Here is an 18,352-nt window from a genome sequence, read left to right as displayed (position 1 = left end):
AACTAAAATTCGAATACTTTAAGCCCAATCAATAATAATCTTGTACAGTCTATGGTACAAGATATTTTATAGCAAATTTTAAGCCAATCCAGAATCTCTGTCTCAACTAAGGATTTCGCGGTAAGCTGGCTGATTTATTTTATTTCTTTTTGAACGCAAATATGATACTTTTATCATGTTCCTGCTGCCCTAGTTACCTTACGCGATCTGGTAACTGGTATAAAAAAATTGGGCAACCAGATAACGATTAGGAAGCCATATTCCACTGTTATGAAGACTATCTAAATCTCTGCCTTACATATGATATGGCCAGAAAGAGGATTTGTTTTCAGTAAGCTACTTTCTAAATTATAATCTATTTTCTTTGGAAAATATTATTATTTCAGATCTACTCTTACAACATTCATTTCACATATATGAATATTTGAATGAAAATAGAACAAACAAACTATATCCGGTTAAGTTGCTATACGCCGACAAATGGGCCATAAGTCTCAATGATGTTTAGAAACGTCTGGATTGCAGCTAGAAGGCAATACAATTGTCTACAACGGATGACACAAAACAGATTCATTAGCCGAAAGGAATGATATCAACGAAAGCAAAAGAAAAAGCCTAGACGTAGGCTAAGATCTACACACACATGAATGTATAGTAACCGGAGTCCACAATTCCAAAGAAATAAATGAGACAAATCGTTGCAAACGACAGTGAATTCAATCAAGACAAGCTAAGCAGAGTGATGGACAGCAATTGGTGAGGAAAAACGTAAATCTTATACACAAAAATATACGTACTTTACTCTCACACACACCTACACAGAAACGGGGTTTTGTACTCAAATCACTGCAAAATAGATTTTGAGCCTTCCACACAAGCATGCTCGTTTATCCATAAGCAATTTTGCACTTTATGCCACTTACAGCAGACACTTCAGCATAATCTGCCACTTTGCCTTTGAAAATTCTATTGAATTTCTCAGAGTTGATTAAATTTACCAAACTACATGACATACATGTCTCTATGTATACACTATATTTCTATGAGTTTATAGCCGCTGGACAGCGCCGCCTACTATGAAACTCGCACTGCAGCTGAAATGTGGCCAAAAAGAAAAATGAAAAAATTACACACAAAACTGAAATCTCTTCAAGTCATCATTGGCTTATGTCAGCATTTTTCGTTCGACCTCTTCAAAAAGGCACTTCAAAATTGCTCCAAGTGCCATTATGTAGGCGTAAAAGTAATTTAATAAAATGAAAGGCGAAATGGGTTTTGCAAAGGCGGCTGGCATTGTGTTTGGAATTGCAAATGGAAATGATATGTGCCTTTTTGGCGGCCAAGTGTCATGACTCAGAATTTGGGTCCATTGAGGCTCTGTAGCTCATCGTTATTCATTTAAATGGCGTTTGGGTTGCACTGGAATGCTGCTATACAATTAGTTAATAGCATTGTGAGCAAGAAAGAGAATAATATGCGTAATTGCCAGCATATTGTTAGCGCGTGTTTTATGAAAAAAGTTACAGAAATTTTCAACATCTTTAAATGATATTTTTTTTAATTAAGCGGCTTTCACACACAAGAAGCGAGAAATTTACTACCACCAATGCATTTTGGGATAGATGTACATACATATGTATATATGTACAAAAATGTAACACTAGATTCACGCCTTTAATCAAGTTTAAACCTTTACAGTGATTTGAAACTGAATTCTGTGGCCTTATTTTTATTTTAACTGTAAAATTTGTCCACAAAAAATAAAATAGAAGAGGGTGTTGCCATATATTTAAAGAACATAAATTTCTTGTAAAAAATTAAGTAAATAAAATATTTTTCTGAGAAAGCGCTTAAAAATTAAAAAAAAGTGTTGCCATCTGTTTGAAAAAGAACTTATTAAAAAACACTTAAATTTATTGAACAACATTAATTAAACCATATATTAAATTTTGAGAAAGAGCTAAAAAATTATAATTAACATATAACAGGGTTGCCAACTGTTTGAAAATTTTTTTATTCCGAAACACTTAAATTTATTGAACAAAATTAAGTAAAACAAATATTTTATTTCGAAGCAGCGCTTAAAAATTAGAAATAATATATAACAGGGTTGCCAACTGTTTTGAAAATCAAAAGCACTTAAATGTATCGTAAAAAAAACGAAACAATTAAATAGTTTTTATTTTTTTGAGAAAGCGCTTAAAAATAAGTTAAAATGTAAATTATGTTGGCATCTGTGTGAAAAAGTTGTTTAGAGAGAGCGACTAAAAATTCAAAAATAGCATATAACAAGGTTGCCATTTAAAAAAAAAAAACATTATTTACTTCGCACAACCATAAGGCTTTTCGGCCAAAATAATGCAAAGTTTCTTTTATTTTAATTTTAACTTAATATTTGCCGTAAAAGATATATAACGGTGCTGCCATATATCAAAAACTCTTAAATTTATTGTAAACAATTAAATAAGTCTTAAAGTTTTTGTTAGAAGCTGTTAAAAATTAGAAAAAATTTATGATAAGATTGCCAACCGTTTGAAAAAGTTATTATTTGGTTGATGCAACTTTTAAGGCATATTAAACGTTAAAACAGATGGCACTATTCACCATTAAAGGCAATACAAAGAAAAAATATTTATAAATAGTAAGTAAACGGGTTTGCCACCTTAAAACAAAATGCATTAAAACAAATATTTTTTTAGAAAGCGCTTAAAAATTAGAAAAAGGAAAAGAATAGAGATGCCATCTTGTGAAAATTTAGTTTGTTGGTTGGTGCAGCCATTAAGGCATGTAAAACGTTAGAAAAGATTGCACTTGTCACCATTAAACACAACATTTTGAAAAAAAAAAAAAATATTATTTTGTTTAATTTTTTTCATTAAAAAAATTTAAAATTTAAACAAAAAATTTTGTCAAAAAATTTTGTAAAAAAAAAATTTTATAAAAACAATATATAAAAAAATTTAAACAAAAAAATATTTTGTTTTTCAATGTTAGCATCAGTCAGCAATTAATTCCCCAAACAGCATGCCTATCACATTCAAAGCCCTGTATTTTGAACTCTTAAACATCCAACATTATTTATAGATACGCTACTTTATCCGAACTATCCTATTGTTGTCTATTTGTCTATAGAAAAAAGAACAATATATTGTTTTTATCAAATAATTTTTCAATAGATATTCACATTTAAAGCTCAACGCTTCATTATGGGCATGCTGCAGCGGAGGTGTACAGGGCGTATGAGCATCATAAATGCAAAGGCATTTCATGAAATTAATTGTATACCAAAACGAAGTTTGATGAATGAATATTTCTATGCTTTTTATTGATCTTTATTTTTAATATTATTAAAATATATAATTTTCGCCATTTTATTGCTCTATAGAAATTTATTATCATGGCAAACTGTCCATAACTCAGTTGACATAAATAAGGTGAAAAACTAGCATTATACATATAGTATATTTATATGCAAGTAGTAAATCAAAATATCAAACGTATGTGGTATGCATGTCCATATCTTCAAAGGCGGTTTTTTTTATTTTTAGAAGCATACCTACGTATGCGAGAAAATTTATATTTAGAAAAATATTTACTTTAGCGCTTTTACGTTCAGTTTATTTTTAATTTATTTCAACAGCTATGCAGCAAAGCACGAAAACAACTAAGCAAAGAATTAAAAGCCAAAAAATATTAATAAATATGAAAACAAGTAAAAATGTTAACGGCGACTATAATACCCTTTACAGGTGCATTGCTTATAGCAAAAGAGGGTATAAAAACAGCTATATGCTATATATGTCCGATCGGAACAATATTTTCGGAGGGTATAGCGCTGACCTGGAAAATACACCGTGCCAAATTTTGTGAAGCTATCTTTTCAAATAAAAGAGGTTTCCATATAAGAACTTGAGTTGGATCGGTCTGTTTGTATGACAGCTATATGCTATAGTTGCCAGATCTGAGTAATTCCTTCGAAGATTCTAGAGATGTCTTGGATAATAATCTTTGCCAAATTTTGTGAAGCTATCTTGCCAAATAAAAGAGGTTTCCATGCAAGGACTTGAGTTGGATCGGTCAGTTTGTATGGAAACTATATGCCATTGCAATCGGATTTCAACAATTTGTTCACAGATAATAGCTTTGCTTTCGTTTGTGTACTGTAATAAATTTTGTTAAGATATCTTGTAAAACAAAAGGGTTCTCCATACAAGGACTTGACTTTGATTGGACATTTTGTATGGCAGCTATATGCTATTGTAATCCGATAACATTTTTGCCCTCAGAGCAGTGGCGACTGAATGAGAAAAAGACGTGTGCAAAACTTCAGACTGATATCTCAAAAACTGCGGGACTTTTACGCGTATCTACTGAGAGAAAGATAGATATGGTTAAAGCTACTCAGCTCATCTCGCTGATAAATGATCATATACATATATGTGCCATATAAACTCTTTAAGATCCTCGACATTTCCATCTGAGTGTTACAAACTTCGTGGCTAACTTAATATACACTATTCTGGGTACAAATAGAATTTAAGAAAAAATAAATAAATAAAACCGAAAAGATAAAAATTGAAAAAGTAAAAATAAAGTGGAATAAAAAAATGATGGAAAGAAGTAGCGATGTTTTGCCATGAATGAATAATGCAAAAAAAGAGCTAGCCTTGTACAGCAAGCAGCCTGCTAGAGCTAAGCTCAATGACCACTTCACATTGAACCGATGGAAAAACGCGGTGAGGCGCACACCCACTTCACTCATACGCAACCTGAAACCGCTGAGCTAAAATCAATATTTGAAGAGTTCTACCGGAATAGATATCCACACATAATTGGATTGTTGTGTGTGCGCGTGTGTGTGTGAAGCGCAAATGTAAATATTTATTCATACATATGTAAGTAAACAAGGTTGCGTGTGTGTGTGTGCACAAGTTTTCCCATCAATTCAATTGGACGACATTAAACTTCGTTTCTGTGCGCCATTGCTGCCAATCAATTCACACGTGCAGCGCCTACGACAGCTGCAGCAACAACAACAAAAGGAAAGCACATAAGTAGCACTAGCAGCGCTAAGAGGAAAATATGTAGAAAGTTGTTGGTGGCAGCTAGTATTAGCAACTTTCGCAGGGTTGCTTAATGCCTGAATGATTTTCGATGACGACCATGATGAAGGCGGCGATGGTGTTGACGATGACGTTGTCGTTGAAGGCTAAAGCACACTTTGGCTGCGCAAGCCAGCCAGATATAAGGCAGCTATAGACATATAAACTTAAAAAGGTAAACAAAGTAAATGCACACACACACACACACATCTATAAGTAAGCACAAATGTTTATAGACTTACATACATGTGCTGTTACTTAGCCCTACTCTTAGCTCACACACACACATTCACAAAAGCACACTAATGAAACTTTATACTTTTGTACAAGTATGCATAGTATATGTATGTGTACCTGCGTCTAGTATAAGCCACACTTAAGTGGCGAGTAGCCGCTTGCTAATGTGTGAAGGTTGTGTGCTGAAAGGCAGCCAGCGCGCGCAAGTAGAGTAGAAACCCACTTAGCAAATGTTAGACGGCGTACTAAGCTAGCTCTCTATACACGTATACTCTTACAGACAGCATTAATTTATAGTAGTATGTGTGCATATATGCATATGTGTGCGCAGTTTGGTCGCGCTGCCTCTACTAGTTAGTTAGTTAGTGCATGAATATGGGCTGAAGGGCATGGCTAAGATTAATAACAGAGGCAGATATAAATGAAGGTATGTGTGGTTTTTGGATAGATATTTCATATAAGCAGCGCATCTATAAACTATATGTTAGTACTACGCTTAACCGCAGTTAATGGAAGTACTATATCGTTTCCAAAAATGCGACACAACGTATTATCAGAAAAAACAAAATTGAAAATCATTGTCAGATATAATAACCATTATATAATCAGTATGGTAACTAGTGTGATAACCCATATATAACCAAAACTCAAATTTTATTTAAATATTAATGGAAGTAATATATCGTTTCTTAATAACCAATATATAACCAGTATGGTAACTAGTATGATAACCAATATCTAACCATTTTATAACCAAAACTCAAATTTTGCTTAAATATTAGTGGTTTCTATTACATCGTTTTTCCTATACAGTAGGTCAATTATTGAACGCAGTATTGCATTTTGCAGATCTTTTTATTTCATGCATACGGGGCTAGTAGCTCTCTGCTTGATTTCGGCATTCACAAAGTTTCACGTTAACTCTTCTCATCGCATAGTTATTCAACTGACCTCTCACTTCTTTCATGTCTCTTGTTTGTGTAGATGAACTAGTTTTCTCTTCACCAGACCATCAAAACAATGCAGTGATTGATTTTTTCAAAAATACAACAAACAAAAATGATAATCCTCTTCATTTTATAGCACTTGATAACCATTTCATAGCTATTTTGGGACGAAGAACTGACGCAATTGGCTTCTTGAAAAGCCCTAATAGTTTTACTCCCTATGCCCTGAATATGATATACTAAGTCTGACAGAGTGTGCACTAAGACCGTGAAGAGTCGACTCGGCGCCGTTCGCAGCAACTCGGACTGACATATGGAGCGACTTAGCGCATTTTACGTCGAGATCTTAAATTAAAAGCGTATAAAATACCACTTATGCAAGAACTTAAGCGGCTCGACCTTCCCAAGCGACATCACTTCGCTCAATGATCTCTTGAAAAGTTCCAAGAAGAACAGACATTTTTGAGCTAAATTTTGTTCAGCGATGATGCTTATTTCTGGCTCAATGGTATGTAAACAAGTAAAAATTGCCGCATCTAAGGCGAAGAACAACCTGAAGAGATTCAAAAGCTGCCATTTCATGCAGAAAAAACAATGGCATGGTATGGCTTGCGGGACGATAGAATCTTCGGTCAATATTTCTTCAAAAATGATGCCGTTTAGAACGGAACCGTCAATGGTGACCGTTATTGCGGCATTATAACCGGCTATGCGATACTTGAAATTGAAGCTTGTGATCTCGGCAACATTTCGTTTCAACAAGGCAGCACAAGTTCACACACATCGCATCAATCAATGGACTTATTGAGAAAACACTTCGATAAGCCGATAATTACAAGTTTCGCGTCGTGTGATATCATACCGTTAGAATTTTTCTTCTGGAGATATGTAAGGCTACAGTCTATGAGGACAAGCCTGCTTCGATACAGGCCTTGGAGCAAAACTTCAATTACCAGTCGAAATGCTCGAACGAGCCAATTTGATTTAACGGATGGAACATCTGACGCGTAGCCGAGGCTAGCATTTGAAAGAGATTGCCTTTAAGAAATATATGCCAAATAATGTTCTTTCGAATGATAATAAACATCCCCCCTAAAATTAGAGGGTTCTATGTTTTTTGTTAAAAAAATTGAGGAACCTCTAAATGGATCACCTTTTATATACGCGTACTAAACGTTGTGGCGAAAACTTTTTTATTTGACAAGATTTCGTCACGAAATTTTGAATATATTACTGTTTCCAGCAATGATATAATAAAAGAGAAAGAAAGAGAAGAATATTTTTCAGTCCACGAAAATAAATTTCATATCAAAAAATTTGTTTGCCGTACAAAAAAAGGTAAATGCTGCAATGTAAACCGATCTACTGCCTATCGCGCTTAAAATATGAACACATTAGCACTAATGCCTAACTGATTTGCTGCCAAATTGCCACAAATGACTGTATGGGGAATACTCAACTTGGTATAGGACATGGCACACATGAAGCTATTTACTTATATATATGAATAGCAGATAACAAAAAGCTGCCAATGAATGAAGAAACAACGCGAGCGCCAACCAAACTGCGGGCGAAAGCGAACGAAAGAAAGTTATTGTCAGACAGCAGCGCCTAACCAAGCTAAAAAGTGCCTTAAATACTTTTCAAAACGACGCACAGTTGAAAAGTGAATACTTGTAATAACTGTGGATTCGCTTTTTGCTTGAATGTGTGAATGCGCCTGTGCGTATGCAATGTTTGGCCTTATATAGGTATAAGTACATATATGTATAAGTAAATATGACGAACACACAAAGGAATACCAGCATATTTAAGCAAAAGCTTGAACAAAAGTTGACTTTGAAATGCTTGATGCGAAGACTCGCTTTACAAAAACAACAAAAAAACGACTTTTCGCTGCTTTGTTGTTGCATGTGGTGGCAGTAATGTCAACTTTAGCATTTTACTTCGCATTGAAATTGAGCTTACAATCCAGAAGGAAGTTATTTTTGTTGTGTTTGATATACATATGTATATACATATTTATATACACATGTATGTATATTCTATACAATAAAAACAATACTGCGGAAAACAGAAATTTGGAAATATAAACTTTGAAAATTTTGCGACAACAATACAACATGTCAAAGCTCTCCTTCATCAGCTCAGCAATATTGTAAACTGATAAGCAAACCGCAAAAATGTCAAATTACCCGCATGTTTGACTGTTTGACTGCGAGAGGTGTTGAAGTTAACCCAAACCCATCCAAGAAATCTTTTATTGTGTTTGATATATAGTTCGTTGGTATTCTCAACTCTTTGACGAAAGCAAAGCATGAAATACTATTTTCCATTCTTTTTCTTTAATTTTTCGAAAGGGCTAGCAAAAAAATCCCGAACGTTGATTTGGAGGCTAGACAGCTACACATTCTTTAACAATTATGACTCAATGAACGTTTGACTTCTGCTTAAAAGCATCCAGAGAAGCTCCTTGGCACCATGGAAAGCACACGCAGCACTCGGACAATCCAAGGAAGATTAAACGACATGGGTATAAAAACTTGCAGACTCGTAAAAAAGCCTCTTCTCAATGCGAAAATGAGATTTAAATGGCGAGAGTTGAGCTGAGAACCTTTAAATGTGAACATCGGACGAATGGAGAAATGTTATTTTTTCCGATGAATGCAAAATTGATCTTGAGCTTACGGTGCCCAGAGGGTAAGACGGAGAAATGAAAAACGCTTTTAAGATGAATATGTAGAACACTGAAAAGCATTCTCTATGCATAATGATTTGGGGAGCGATCGCAAGCCAAAGAGTTGGGTCGTTAATACTTCTCAAACGTTCTGTGAAAGTAGAAAGGTATAAAAAGATATACTGTAAGGCAGTCAAATTGGATGTATTGTTTCAGGACGATTCTGCGTCTTGCTATCATGCAACTTGTGCAACTTACACAAAGTCATAAGCAAAGTCATTGAGGATGTATTTAAGAATGGCTTTAACCCAAACTGCATTAAAATGGATAAAGGACGTGTTTAAGGTCAAAAGAGGATGAAAAAGTTCGCTTCACACAAAACGAATAGTAAACTTCTGAGATGTAGCGCTAGTATTGTTGATGATTACATAATATATAGGTATCTTATTCCCCAATATGCGGTTTACTGAAATATCTGACAAACTTAATTTAAACCAAATTCCAAGAATGTCCTTAAGCAGCTTTGAACGCTACATTTCCTTACGCTCAGCCAGCAATATGACTTATTTCTAGCTTTAATTAACTGCTGATTAAATAATAACACGTGCCACATTTCTAGCTAAGGCCACACATCTTCATTTAGTGCTCGTGTCTACTTACATAAGTATATATGTTTGTAGATAGTGATAAACCATTTCATAGAAATTACTAATCACGTCGCCGTTTTATTTCACTTCATGGAATTACTCATGGTCAACTTTAGCTATGAAAGTAGAGAACTAATTAATTTCTTGTCACCTTGCATGCTTCGATTTGCGTTCAAGGACTGAGCGAATAAAGTAATGAAGGTATTGAATATATATCAAACGCATAATAAACGTAAAGCACAAGAAGAAATATAGGTTCGGAGAGAAAGTAGAAAGGAGCTAAGTGCTTGGCGCTGTAGTTGAAGACGATAACTTTGATATACTAAATATATGTATTATGTTATCCTAGTATATACAAACGTATGTATGTTCAATTTGTATGTCTTAGGTAATAATCTATGCAAAATTTCGTGAAGATTTTGGCGGTTTGATAAATAAGCAGCTTCTTGCGGAGAAAAGCAGATTACCAGTATATCAGATCGATTTCAAACTTACAGGCATACGTGGCGAAATCGACTCAGTTCGTCATCACGATCAGTCATATAGAGTATGTTTTCTATCTGACTTTTACAAACTCTGTGACAGACTTAATATACACTCTTCAGTGTAAAAAAAAAAAATTTAAATATGTAAATCTCTAAATTGAAATAAAATCATCGATTAGTTTTAATGGACTAAGATTTTCAATAGGCGAATATATTTAGACAATTTCTTCTATCAAAATTAATAAAGCATATTTTCTAAAACAAAATCTAACCAAGCTTATGGCAAACATCATCGCTTCAAAGTCTAATAGTTATATTAGTTTAATCATGTAACTCACCCATGCAAACGCCTAGACCGCTGGAGATGGGCAATCTTGTGACACACTGTAGTGGTGGTTCACACTGACCGGAGAATCCACCCGGACCACCACAAGTTTCGCCAAGTGTTTTGGCGCAAATGCGACAACATCTGAAAAAATAGACGATTTTGCGAAAGTTTAAGTACAATTTTATTTTAAATACATTAAAAATAAAGTTTAAAGAATAATATAATATGGAAAATAGAGTTATAAAACGAATAAATATACGTAAAGTCGGGCATAAAAATAAACTTAAATCGGAGCAGCAAAAATATAGCTAATAGATGGAGCTGCTGCTCAAATATCCTCTAAAACCCAAACATATACCACTTGTGTGATGCTTAATGCGCGATTCTCTCAATGTCAAATTTAATGACTGCAAACTGACAATAATTTATATATTACTGGCAACACATGTGGTCAGGATGGGCAGTATTGAAGACGGTACATGCAGTAAGTGTACGAAATTAGACATGAGAGAGTCGTTCTAACACTTACTATACTTCTGTTTAGTCTAACTTACAACTCGTCTTGGATATGTAAGAGCTCCGCGGTTAAACAGGTACTCAGTTATGTAGTTTAACTAGACGATGTGTCAAAATGATACACTAAATCACTCTTAAAATTCGCAAAAAGCTTTGAAGTATTTTATGCAGAATACTTCAGACCTCCATATGACGCTACTGAGGACCAGTAGGGCTTTATATGGCGTTACATTCGGTCAGTATAATCTAACATAACCTGACGTGGTTTCACTACATTGATTTTCAAATGTCTGCTTTAATTCTGATAAATTTTTTTTAGAAAATTTGTACTATATTAATTTTTGCTATGTTGCCAATTTTCCTCGAAGTCATTCTACATTGTTATATGTTTCGCTATGTTGTCAATTTTGACACCTGCATTGACAGAAGTTACTTTTATATCAGTGTTTTCAAACTTCCTGACAAAATTGTTATGAAAATCCCTTTCGTTGTCTCTCTTATGTCAAATTCAATGAAGATAAACTGACGATAGTAAACTTTGATGATATGTGTTTTGAGATGATTGAGAAAAGTTTGTCGAATTTTGATGACATTTCATAGTAAATTTTTACGTTTTAATAAATAAAATAACAAAAATTTGTGAGATATCCATATTTATAAGGGATGTATGTAAATAGATTTATGAATGGATTTATCAACAAAATAGGTCAAGCTTATGTCAATTTTTTGAAAATAAACTGACAAAAATGTATGGAATATCTGATGTGAAATCAAGTAAGTTGGTGTCACTCCAATTAGCGTTATACGGAATACAGACAGTTTTATGGATGGTTTTATAAACAAAATCGGTCGAGATTATGTGAAATTTAATGACGATAAACTGGCAAAGCAGATGAAAATCACTTAAATAACATAATTTTTTGAACTAATTATGAACGTTATAAGATAGTTTGTTACTCACTTGCATGGATCCCACAGCATCATACCCTTGCCTGGACAATCCAGCGATCGTATGACATCACATTCTTTCGGATTACAATAACACTTTAAACCGTCAACCACACGGCTACCGGCCGCCACCATTATAAGCAGATAGCAGCATAAATAAATTAAATATGTGCGCAGGTTGAGCAAACAAAATTGTGTTGTCGAGCACATTTTGGCTAACGTGCTCCTCAACTATAGCGAGGAAATCAATTTGTCTAGGTTTGAAAGTGACTTTTCTGAGTTTAAATATTTTTTCTTTGGTAGTTTCGTTTAAAGCCACTTCGAAAAAAAACTTGTTAGAAGAATTTTTATCTATAAAAATTCAGTTTTATCTCAATATTTGTTATCAGTCGCTGCTGTGGTCGTTGTTGTCGCCGAAGCTGTTGTATTGCCATGACTTTTAATATTGTCTAACGATGTTATGCTGTAAAGAGAAGAAAGGGGTGTTATTTAGAACGTTTAATTGATTTGTTTATAAATAATAATTGTTTATTAAATTTAAGGTGTAGTAAAAGAAATGTATTTTACTAAGGTTACCACGAGCGTTATTAAACCTTTCGCGTTCAAAATTTGCCAAAATTCGTAAGATTTAAAATTTGGGTTGCTTTCGGTTGATGTTTTCTTCCGATTATTTCTAAAACACATAGAGCAATATTGGGGATCAGTTTATTGGCTTAATATTCTTACGACACTGGCTATTTGAATACCTTCTTAGGTTACATTAGACTGATATTGTCCATAGAAATAATTCAATTGGTGCCCATCTATCGTTCAATTTCGCCTAGTACGCTGATTATTTATTTTCTTTTCTATAGTTCTTATCCTTTCTATAGCCTGTAAAATGAAAGTCTCGCAATTTTTGTAAAATTGTAGGCACAAAAAATCTCCTCAGCTATAGCACCCGCGCTCGGGTCGACTGGACAATGGGTGTCTCTACTTGCAATGTTCAAGATAGGCACGACACTGCAGACAGACGCCATCTAGCGAAAGCTGTTGTATTTCCCCAATCAGATGGAACCTACTACCTTATATGTATATTACCTCAGAAGGAGGTAAATGGGTGAATCCAATGGCTATTACTAATGAGGTATCTAGCGGTAGGTATAAACGGCCAGTAGTAGAAACCACCGAATCCCACAACTCAACATGGAAGTCAATGAGATGAAGACGCGGACTGAGATATTAGTTCAAACCTCAGTAGGAGCCGAACTACTATCACTGGTGGGCAGAGCGATCTTTCTGTCCACGCTGCCACAACTGTCGGGTCTAAGTAATTTGAAAGGACTCGGATTTTTTTTCGGCCTAGGACTGTCAACTCGGCACTATTCCTTTTCAAGGGGATTTTCTGGCGATACAACAACATGAGCATTAACAAAGAAAAGGAATAATAACTTCACTCTCCTAAGCAGATAAGCAAGGGTGCTAATTCAGGCATTAAGAAAGTGCTCCGGTAGACGCCAAACAAGGCAGGGTTGAAGGCTAAATTGCGGTACAAGGTTGCGACCGTGATACTTAAAGGAAGTGGAAAAAGGCCCGACACACACATTTCCAAGAAAGAAAGTACAGGGACATAGCCGAGAATCTAGCTATGGATATAGTAGCACGCGGACAGCAAGCTGACAGCGAACAAGACAGCGGCGGCAGGGATTATTCTTCATCAAATAAAATGACAAAACTGAATTCTAAGCAACAAAACACACAAAAATACGAATAAAACAAAAATCCCGACACTATAAAATACGAAGTCAGGCGATATAAGGAAGGTAAAACGATTAAAACATTATTGCCACCTTCAATGCAACAAACCTCGAAAGCTAGGTATTGTAGGTAGTAAATAGGTATGTAAGAAGCAACTAAGTGGATTTACTAGCAACGAGGGAAGAGGTCATTAGAGCCAACTAAAGAGAACTAAAGGGAACCAAAGAAGAACATGAAATAAATGATAAAAAAGAAAAAACGAATGTACTTGTATTCAAAGCGTACAGTCATCAATATCAATTGAGACAATCCGCCACTCATTTTTAAAAGGAATGAATGAGAAAAGCGATTAGAGATAAAAATCAGAGGAAATGTGCTCAAGCAAATTTGTAAGTAAGTATTGATATGTATATGAAATGGAAAAGCAGCGACTGTAGTGCAGAAATTGCCGTTTGAAAAGACGAAAGTGTGGAGCAGCAAATTCACAGTAATTTGCTTATCAAAAGCTAATATAGAGGATTTAAACAGCTGCTCATTACAAAAAGCTACATTCTTAAGCTGTCGAGGAGTCAGTCTATGAAAAGAGAAGAATAAAGAAGAGGAGAGTGTTTGATTTGTGGATATAATGAAATAGGGAAATGGCAGATATGAAAGAAGGAAATGACAAATAAGTAAAGCAATAAGTATTAAGCCAAATAGGAAAGATTGTGACGCTACTTTTTATATAATTTTTTCTCTTTTCTCCACATATTTTAAGGTATCTCTGAGAAGGTTGGCGATATGTGAAGAAGTTTACCCCATCCACTTGGGAGTTGCCAGAAACGGCAACTTTTACATATGGCTCAAATAGCTCACAACTGCCGGTCTTAGACCAAGAATCCTCTGAGTAGCCAAAAAACATCCGTTTGAAGGCGAGTAAAAGTGAGAAGGCGAAACATCCCCTTACCAGGGTTGAGCGCTGTGTTTGGACCCGCCACGTAAAAAACACTACCAACGAAACGAAGAGAACAGCCTCGGATGAGAGACCCCCCTTTTGATGACGACCACTGGAAACGTATTAGGGATTACGATTTAAGGGCATGCACCTGGAATGTCCGGTCCCTTAATTCGGAAAATGCTGCTGACCAGCTGGTTGCTGTCCTCATTAAAGGCTGACATCATCGCAGTCAAAGGAATGGTTGCGACAAGGACTGAGATGAGTAGATCCTTGTGGCATTTACTAAAGTGGTCACATAAAGGAGCGCAAATTCGATGTGGAATTCGTGGTGAGAGAGTGACTCCGTCGCCGGGTAATGGCAGAGTAAAAAATTCTTAATTTTATTATACATATACATACATAAACTACAAAGTGGTCTATATTTTGATAGAACTTATTAACTTAATTTATTTTACGATTTTCTTTCAAGCAATTTTCAAGGGTTTTTATAATAATACAATCTAACATTTAGCCATCGCTAATTACATAAACCGGCGGCTAATTTATAGGAAAAAGAAAGAATACGAACAAAGAGGAGACGCACTCGTGCATCCAGCGTCTTATCAGTTATCAGTTGTCTTTAATACCTAAATTTTCTATACGGTCCGAAAATAAATTGTTTAATGAAGTGAATAGGTTTTGCGTCTAGCCGAAGTTGTTGTAGGTTTGTGCGGGAAGCTTTCATGTGAAATATTGCGCTTTGAAGATCTTCAACAAAATGGATATGAAAATGTGTTTGTACAAGTAGATATAAATTTCCTTTACTATTATCTGCATGCTCGTATCGAAATCTACATCTCTCCTTACTTACTTACTTAAATTTTTCTCATTATTTCATTTCTTCGTATTCGTCGCATGTTTTCTTAGTACATACTATTGCTTGCGGTTCAGATTTATTTACTTTTTTTCAAGTGGCTTTCGACTTCGTTTCTTGTTCGCGCTTATTGCCACAGGCGACTGATTATCTTGAGATTTTATTTTGTTTTCTTCATTGTGTAAGCCAAGGCTACGATTTGTTGACATGCTCCTTGCCTTCATTCCTAGAATTCGTGCTGTGTTTTGGTGTCTTTTTTGTGCTTGTCTCGTTTTCTATGTTTTTGTTCGGTTTTAATTTGTTGGGTTTGTTTTGGCGCGTAATTTGCTATTTAATTTCCCGCTTTTGTTCTCCGGGTTTACTTCTTTTTTTCAATTTCGCCTGCTGGGTTTGTTAGTTTTTCTTCATTTTGGTCGCATATAAATATAATATTTGATGGTCAGCAATTATTTTGCTGCTCTTTGTTCATATTAAAGGGTACCCTTGATATTTTTCAATTTAAAATGTGTTTTTGTTATTTTGTTGTAATTGCGAAAATCCGCCAGAATTAAACCGTTTATTAAGATGTTTTCATTTTTGTATTAACCACTTTCACTTTGAATGAAAATGAAGGTATGCATTTCTGATTAATTTGGTGTATTTTCTTCAACAAGTTGGACTCGAACTTTCATCTTTATCTTTAAGCTACAATATACGAGTATATAATGTTTTTAAATGGACCGCGGCTGCGTCAATCTATCTACGTTGGCATTTCTACTGAGAACTTTTCATTTCTGTAGACTAAGTGTACAAACTTGGTGAACTTTCTTGAGATGAATTGTTCAGTTGAGATCTTGTTGAAACTTTTAAATAAATATTGAGTTTACAATTTTAAATAAAGAACCGATGAGATTTTGCAAATTTTAACCTATTCAACTCAAAAATCACCCGATATATACGAGTCTATAATGTTTTTAAGACAATCTATCTTCGTTGTATTTCTTCTGAGAACTTTTCATAGACTAAGTGTACAAACTGTGAACTACAGTTGAGACCTTTCTTATATTGAGTGTACAATTTCTACGCTGTAAACCTATTCAACCAAAAATAGTTGGCCTTTTGCATGATTTTTGGTTTGGACATACTCTTAATACAATGTATTTTTTGGCTGTGTTATCAAAATTTACCCAAACGTATTAGAGTCCATAGAATATCTTAAACGCCGTTTGGTACGTGTACCGAAGTTAAGATTGATACAAAACCCGATTTTTGCATTTAATTTTTAATTCGCGTATACGAAGAAAAGCATTTCAAAATGAAAATAGCTGGCCAGCCAATTCTTGACGACATTTCATTTTATTTTTCCAAAAAGATATATGTACAACAAGTATGAGTAAAAAATAGCAAGACTTTGTTCAAAATTTTAGAATTTTTAATTTGTCCATCAAAATCTATGTCGTCCGACTCAAAGTAATCATCGAAACAGTTGTTAAAGTCATTTTCAAGAAATATGGCCGATTGATCGTCTGTTTCCGGGTAGTGAGCATAGATCATAAACTGAGCATAGATCATAAACTAAAAATACGTTTCATGACATCCTGGTAGTCGGGAACAATACAGACGCTGTTTTTCGCTAGGATGTTTTTCGAAAAAAGTTAGTAATTTTAGAACCAATCGTACTTTCACTTTTCTTCGGCCCAAATGATCTTTCAAAATGGTTTTCACCGATCCTTCCGACATTCCAATGATGTCAGTAAGATTTGTGAGTGTTAATCGTTGATTGAAGCACCAATTTCTTTATTTTATTGACGTGTTGATCATCAGTTGATGTTGATGGCCGTCCTGGTCGTGGTTCGACGTCAACGCGTTTTCGACTGTCTTTGAATAATTTGTACCAATCGAAAACACTTGCTCGCGACAAATAATTATTGCCGAAGATTTTTCCAAGATTCCGAACGCTTCTGCACCAGATATTATATTCCGCACACCAAATTTAATGGAACTTCTTTTTCGTCTGATTTGAAAAACGATCATTTCATGATTTAAAGCCGCATTTAGATGCCATTTTCCTTACAAAGGAGGCCAATATAGCTGTTTAAAATTGACTCAGCAGAAAATAGAAAAGAATTGTGTTCAGAAGAGTATATTTGGTATAAACAACTCCTAAACAAATTGGGTAGCAGGGAAGTTTAAAAGGAATTCCCAGATTTATGTGACGTACTGGGTAAGAAAAAATCAATATTTTAAAGACGTAAAGGTACGATTCATGTAGTTTGGTATTATACCAATGAAATAATATATGGAATTTAATTAAGTATTGATAACGGCCACTTCAAAATTCATAGTGACATACTGTCTACTAACAAATATATTTAATTTATGCGCTGCTGATATTTATGACAAATAGTAGGAAAAGTTTTGAAAATTTAAAACAACTATAATCACAAACCATACCGAAAGCAACTCTGCGCCATATTACTGGCTTGAATATAAGTTTATTGCGTTGTAGCTACCCCTTTCTACAACAATCCATAATATGTGTACAAACAAACATAAAACTATAAAACCAAACGATGAACAAAACCAAATCAGTGAAGTGGAAAATATGCAAATTGGTAGCTGGAGCAAAAGGAGTGACAAAACATAATTTACCCGCACAGGCAGCGGGGAAACAGACAGCTACGCTAGCGCGTTTCAGCAAATGAAAATTCTAAATCACGTTCAAAATGCTAAGATACTAGTAAAAAACGTGAGCTTAGATAAACAGCATGAAATGCAACAAACACCACGAAGAGAAACAAAAACAAAGTTGAGCTATGCTAAATGATTGCAGGATGAGCCAGCGAGCAGTCACAAATATTACAGTTATGTTTGAATAAAACTTAACATTTGCACAGTCACGTGGCAACAAAAAAAAGAAAAGGGCGAATTTACAAATTTCAGCAGACAAGAACGACGC

General features: G+C 34.7%; 1 protein-coding gene across 1 annotated transcript in view; it reads right to left on the bottom strand.

Moving 5' to 3' along the window:
• The window catches only part of LOC126763094 (cysteine-rich motor neuron 1 protein), a 372,079-nt gene that overhangs the window by 46,739 nt on the left and 306,988 nt on the right, over nucleotides 1-18,352 (bottom strand). The window contains exons 6-7 of the mRNA XM_050480299.1: nucleotides 11,901-12,350; nucleotides 10,434-10,564 (exon numbers count right to left, since the gene is read on the bottom strand). Of these exons, the coding sequence (XP_050336256.1) occupies nucleotides 10,434-10,564; nucleotides 11,901-12,097 (328 nt within the window). The 5' untranslated portion in view covers nucleotides 12,098-12,350. The remainder of the gene's footprint in view (nucleotides 1-10,433; nucleotides 10,565-11,900; nucleotides 12,351-18,352) is intronic.

Source organism: Bactrocera neohumeralis, chromosome 6 (assembly GCF_024586455.1).
Source record: "Bactrocera neohumeralis isolate Rockhampton chromosome 6, APGP_CSIRO_Bneo_wtdbg2-racon-allhic-juicebox.fasta_v2, whole genome shotgun sequence".
Classification (NCBI taxonomy): Eukaryota; Metazoa; Arthropoda; class Insecta; order Diptera; family Tephritidae; genus Bactrocera; species Bactrocera neohumeralis.
This window is presented reverse-complemented; position numbering and strand designations above follow the sequence as displayed.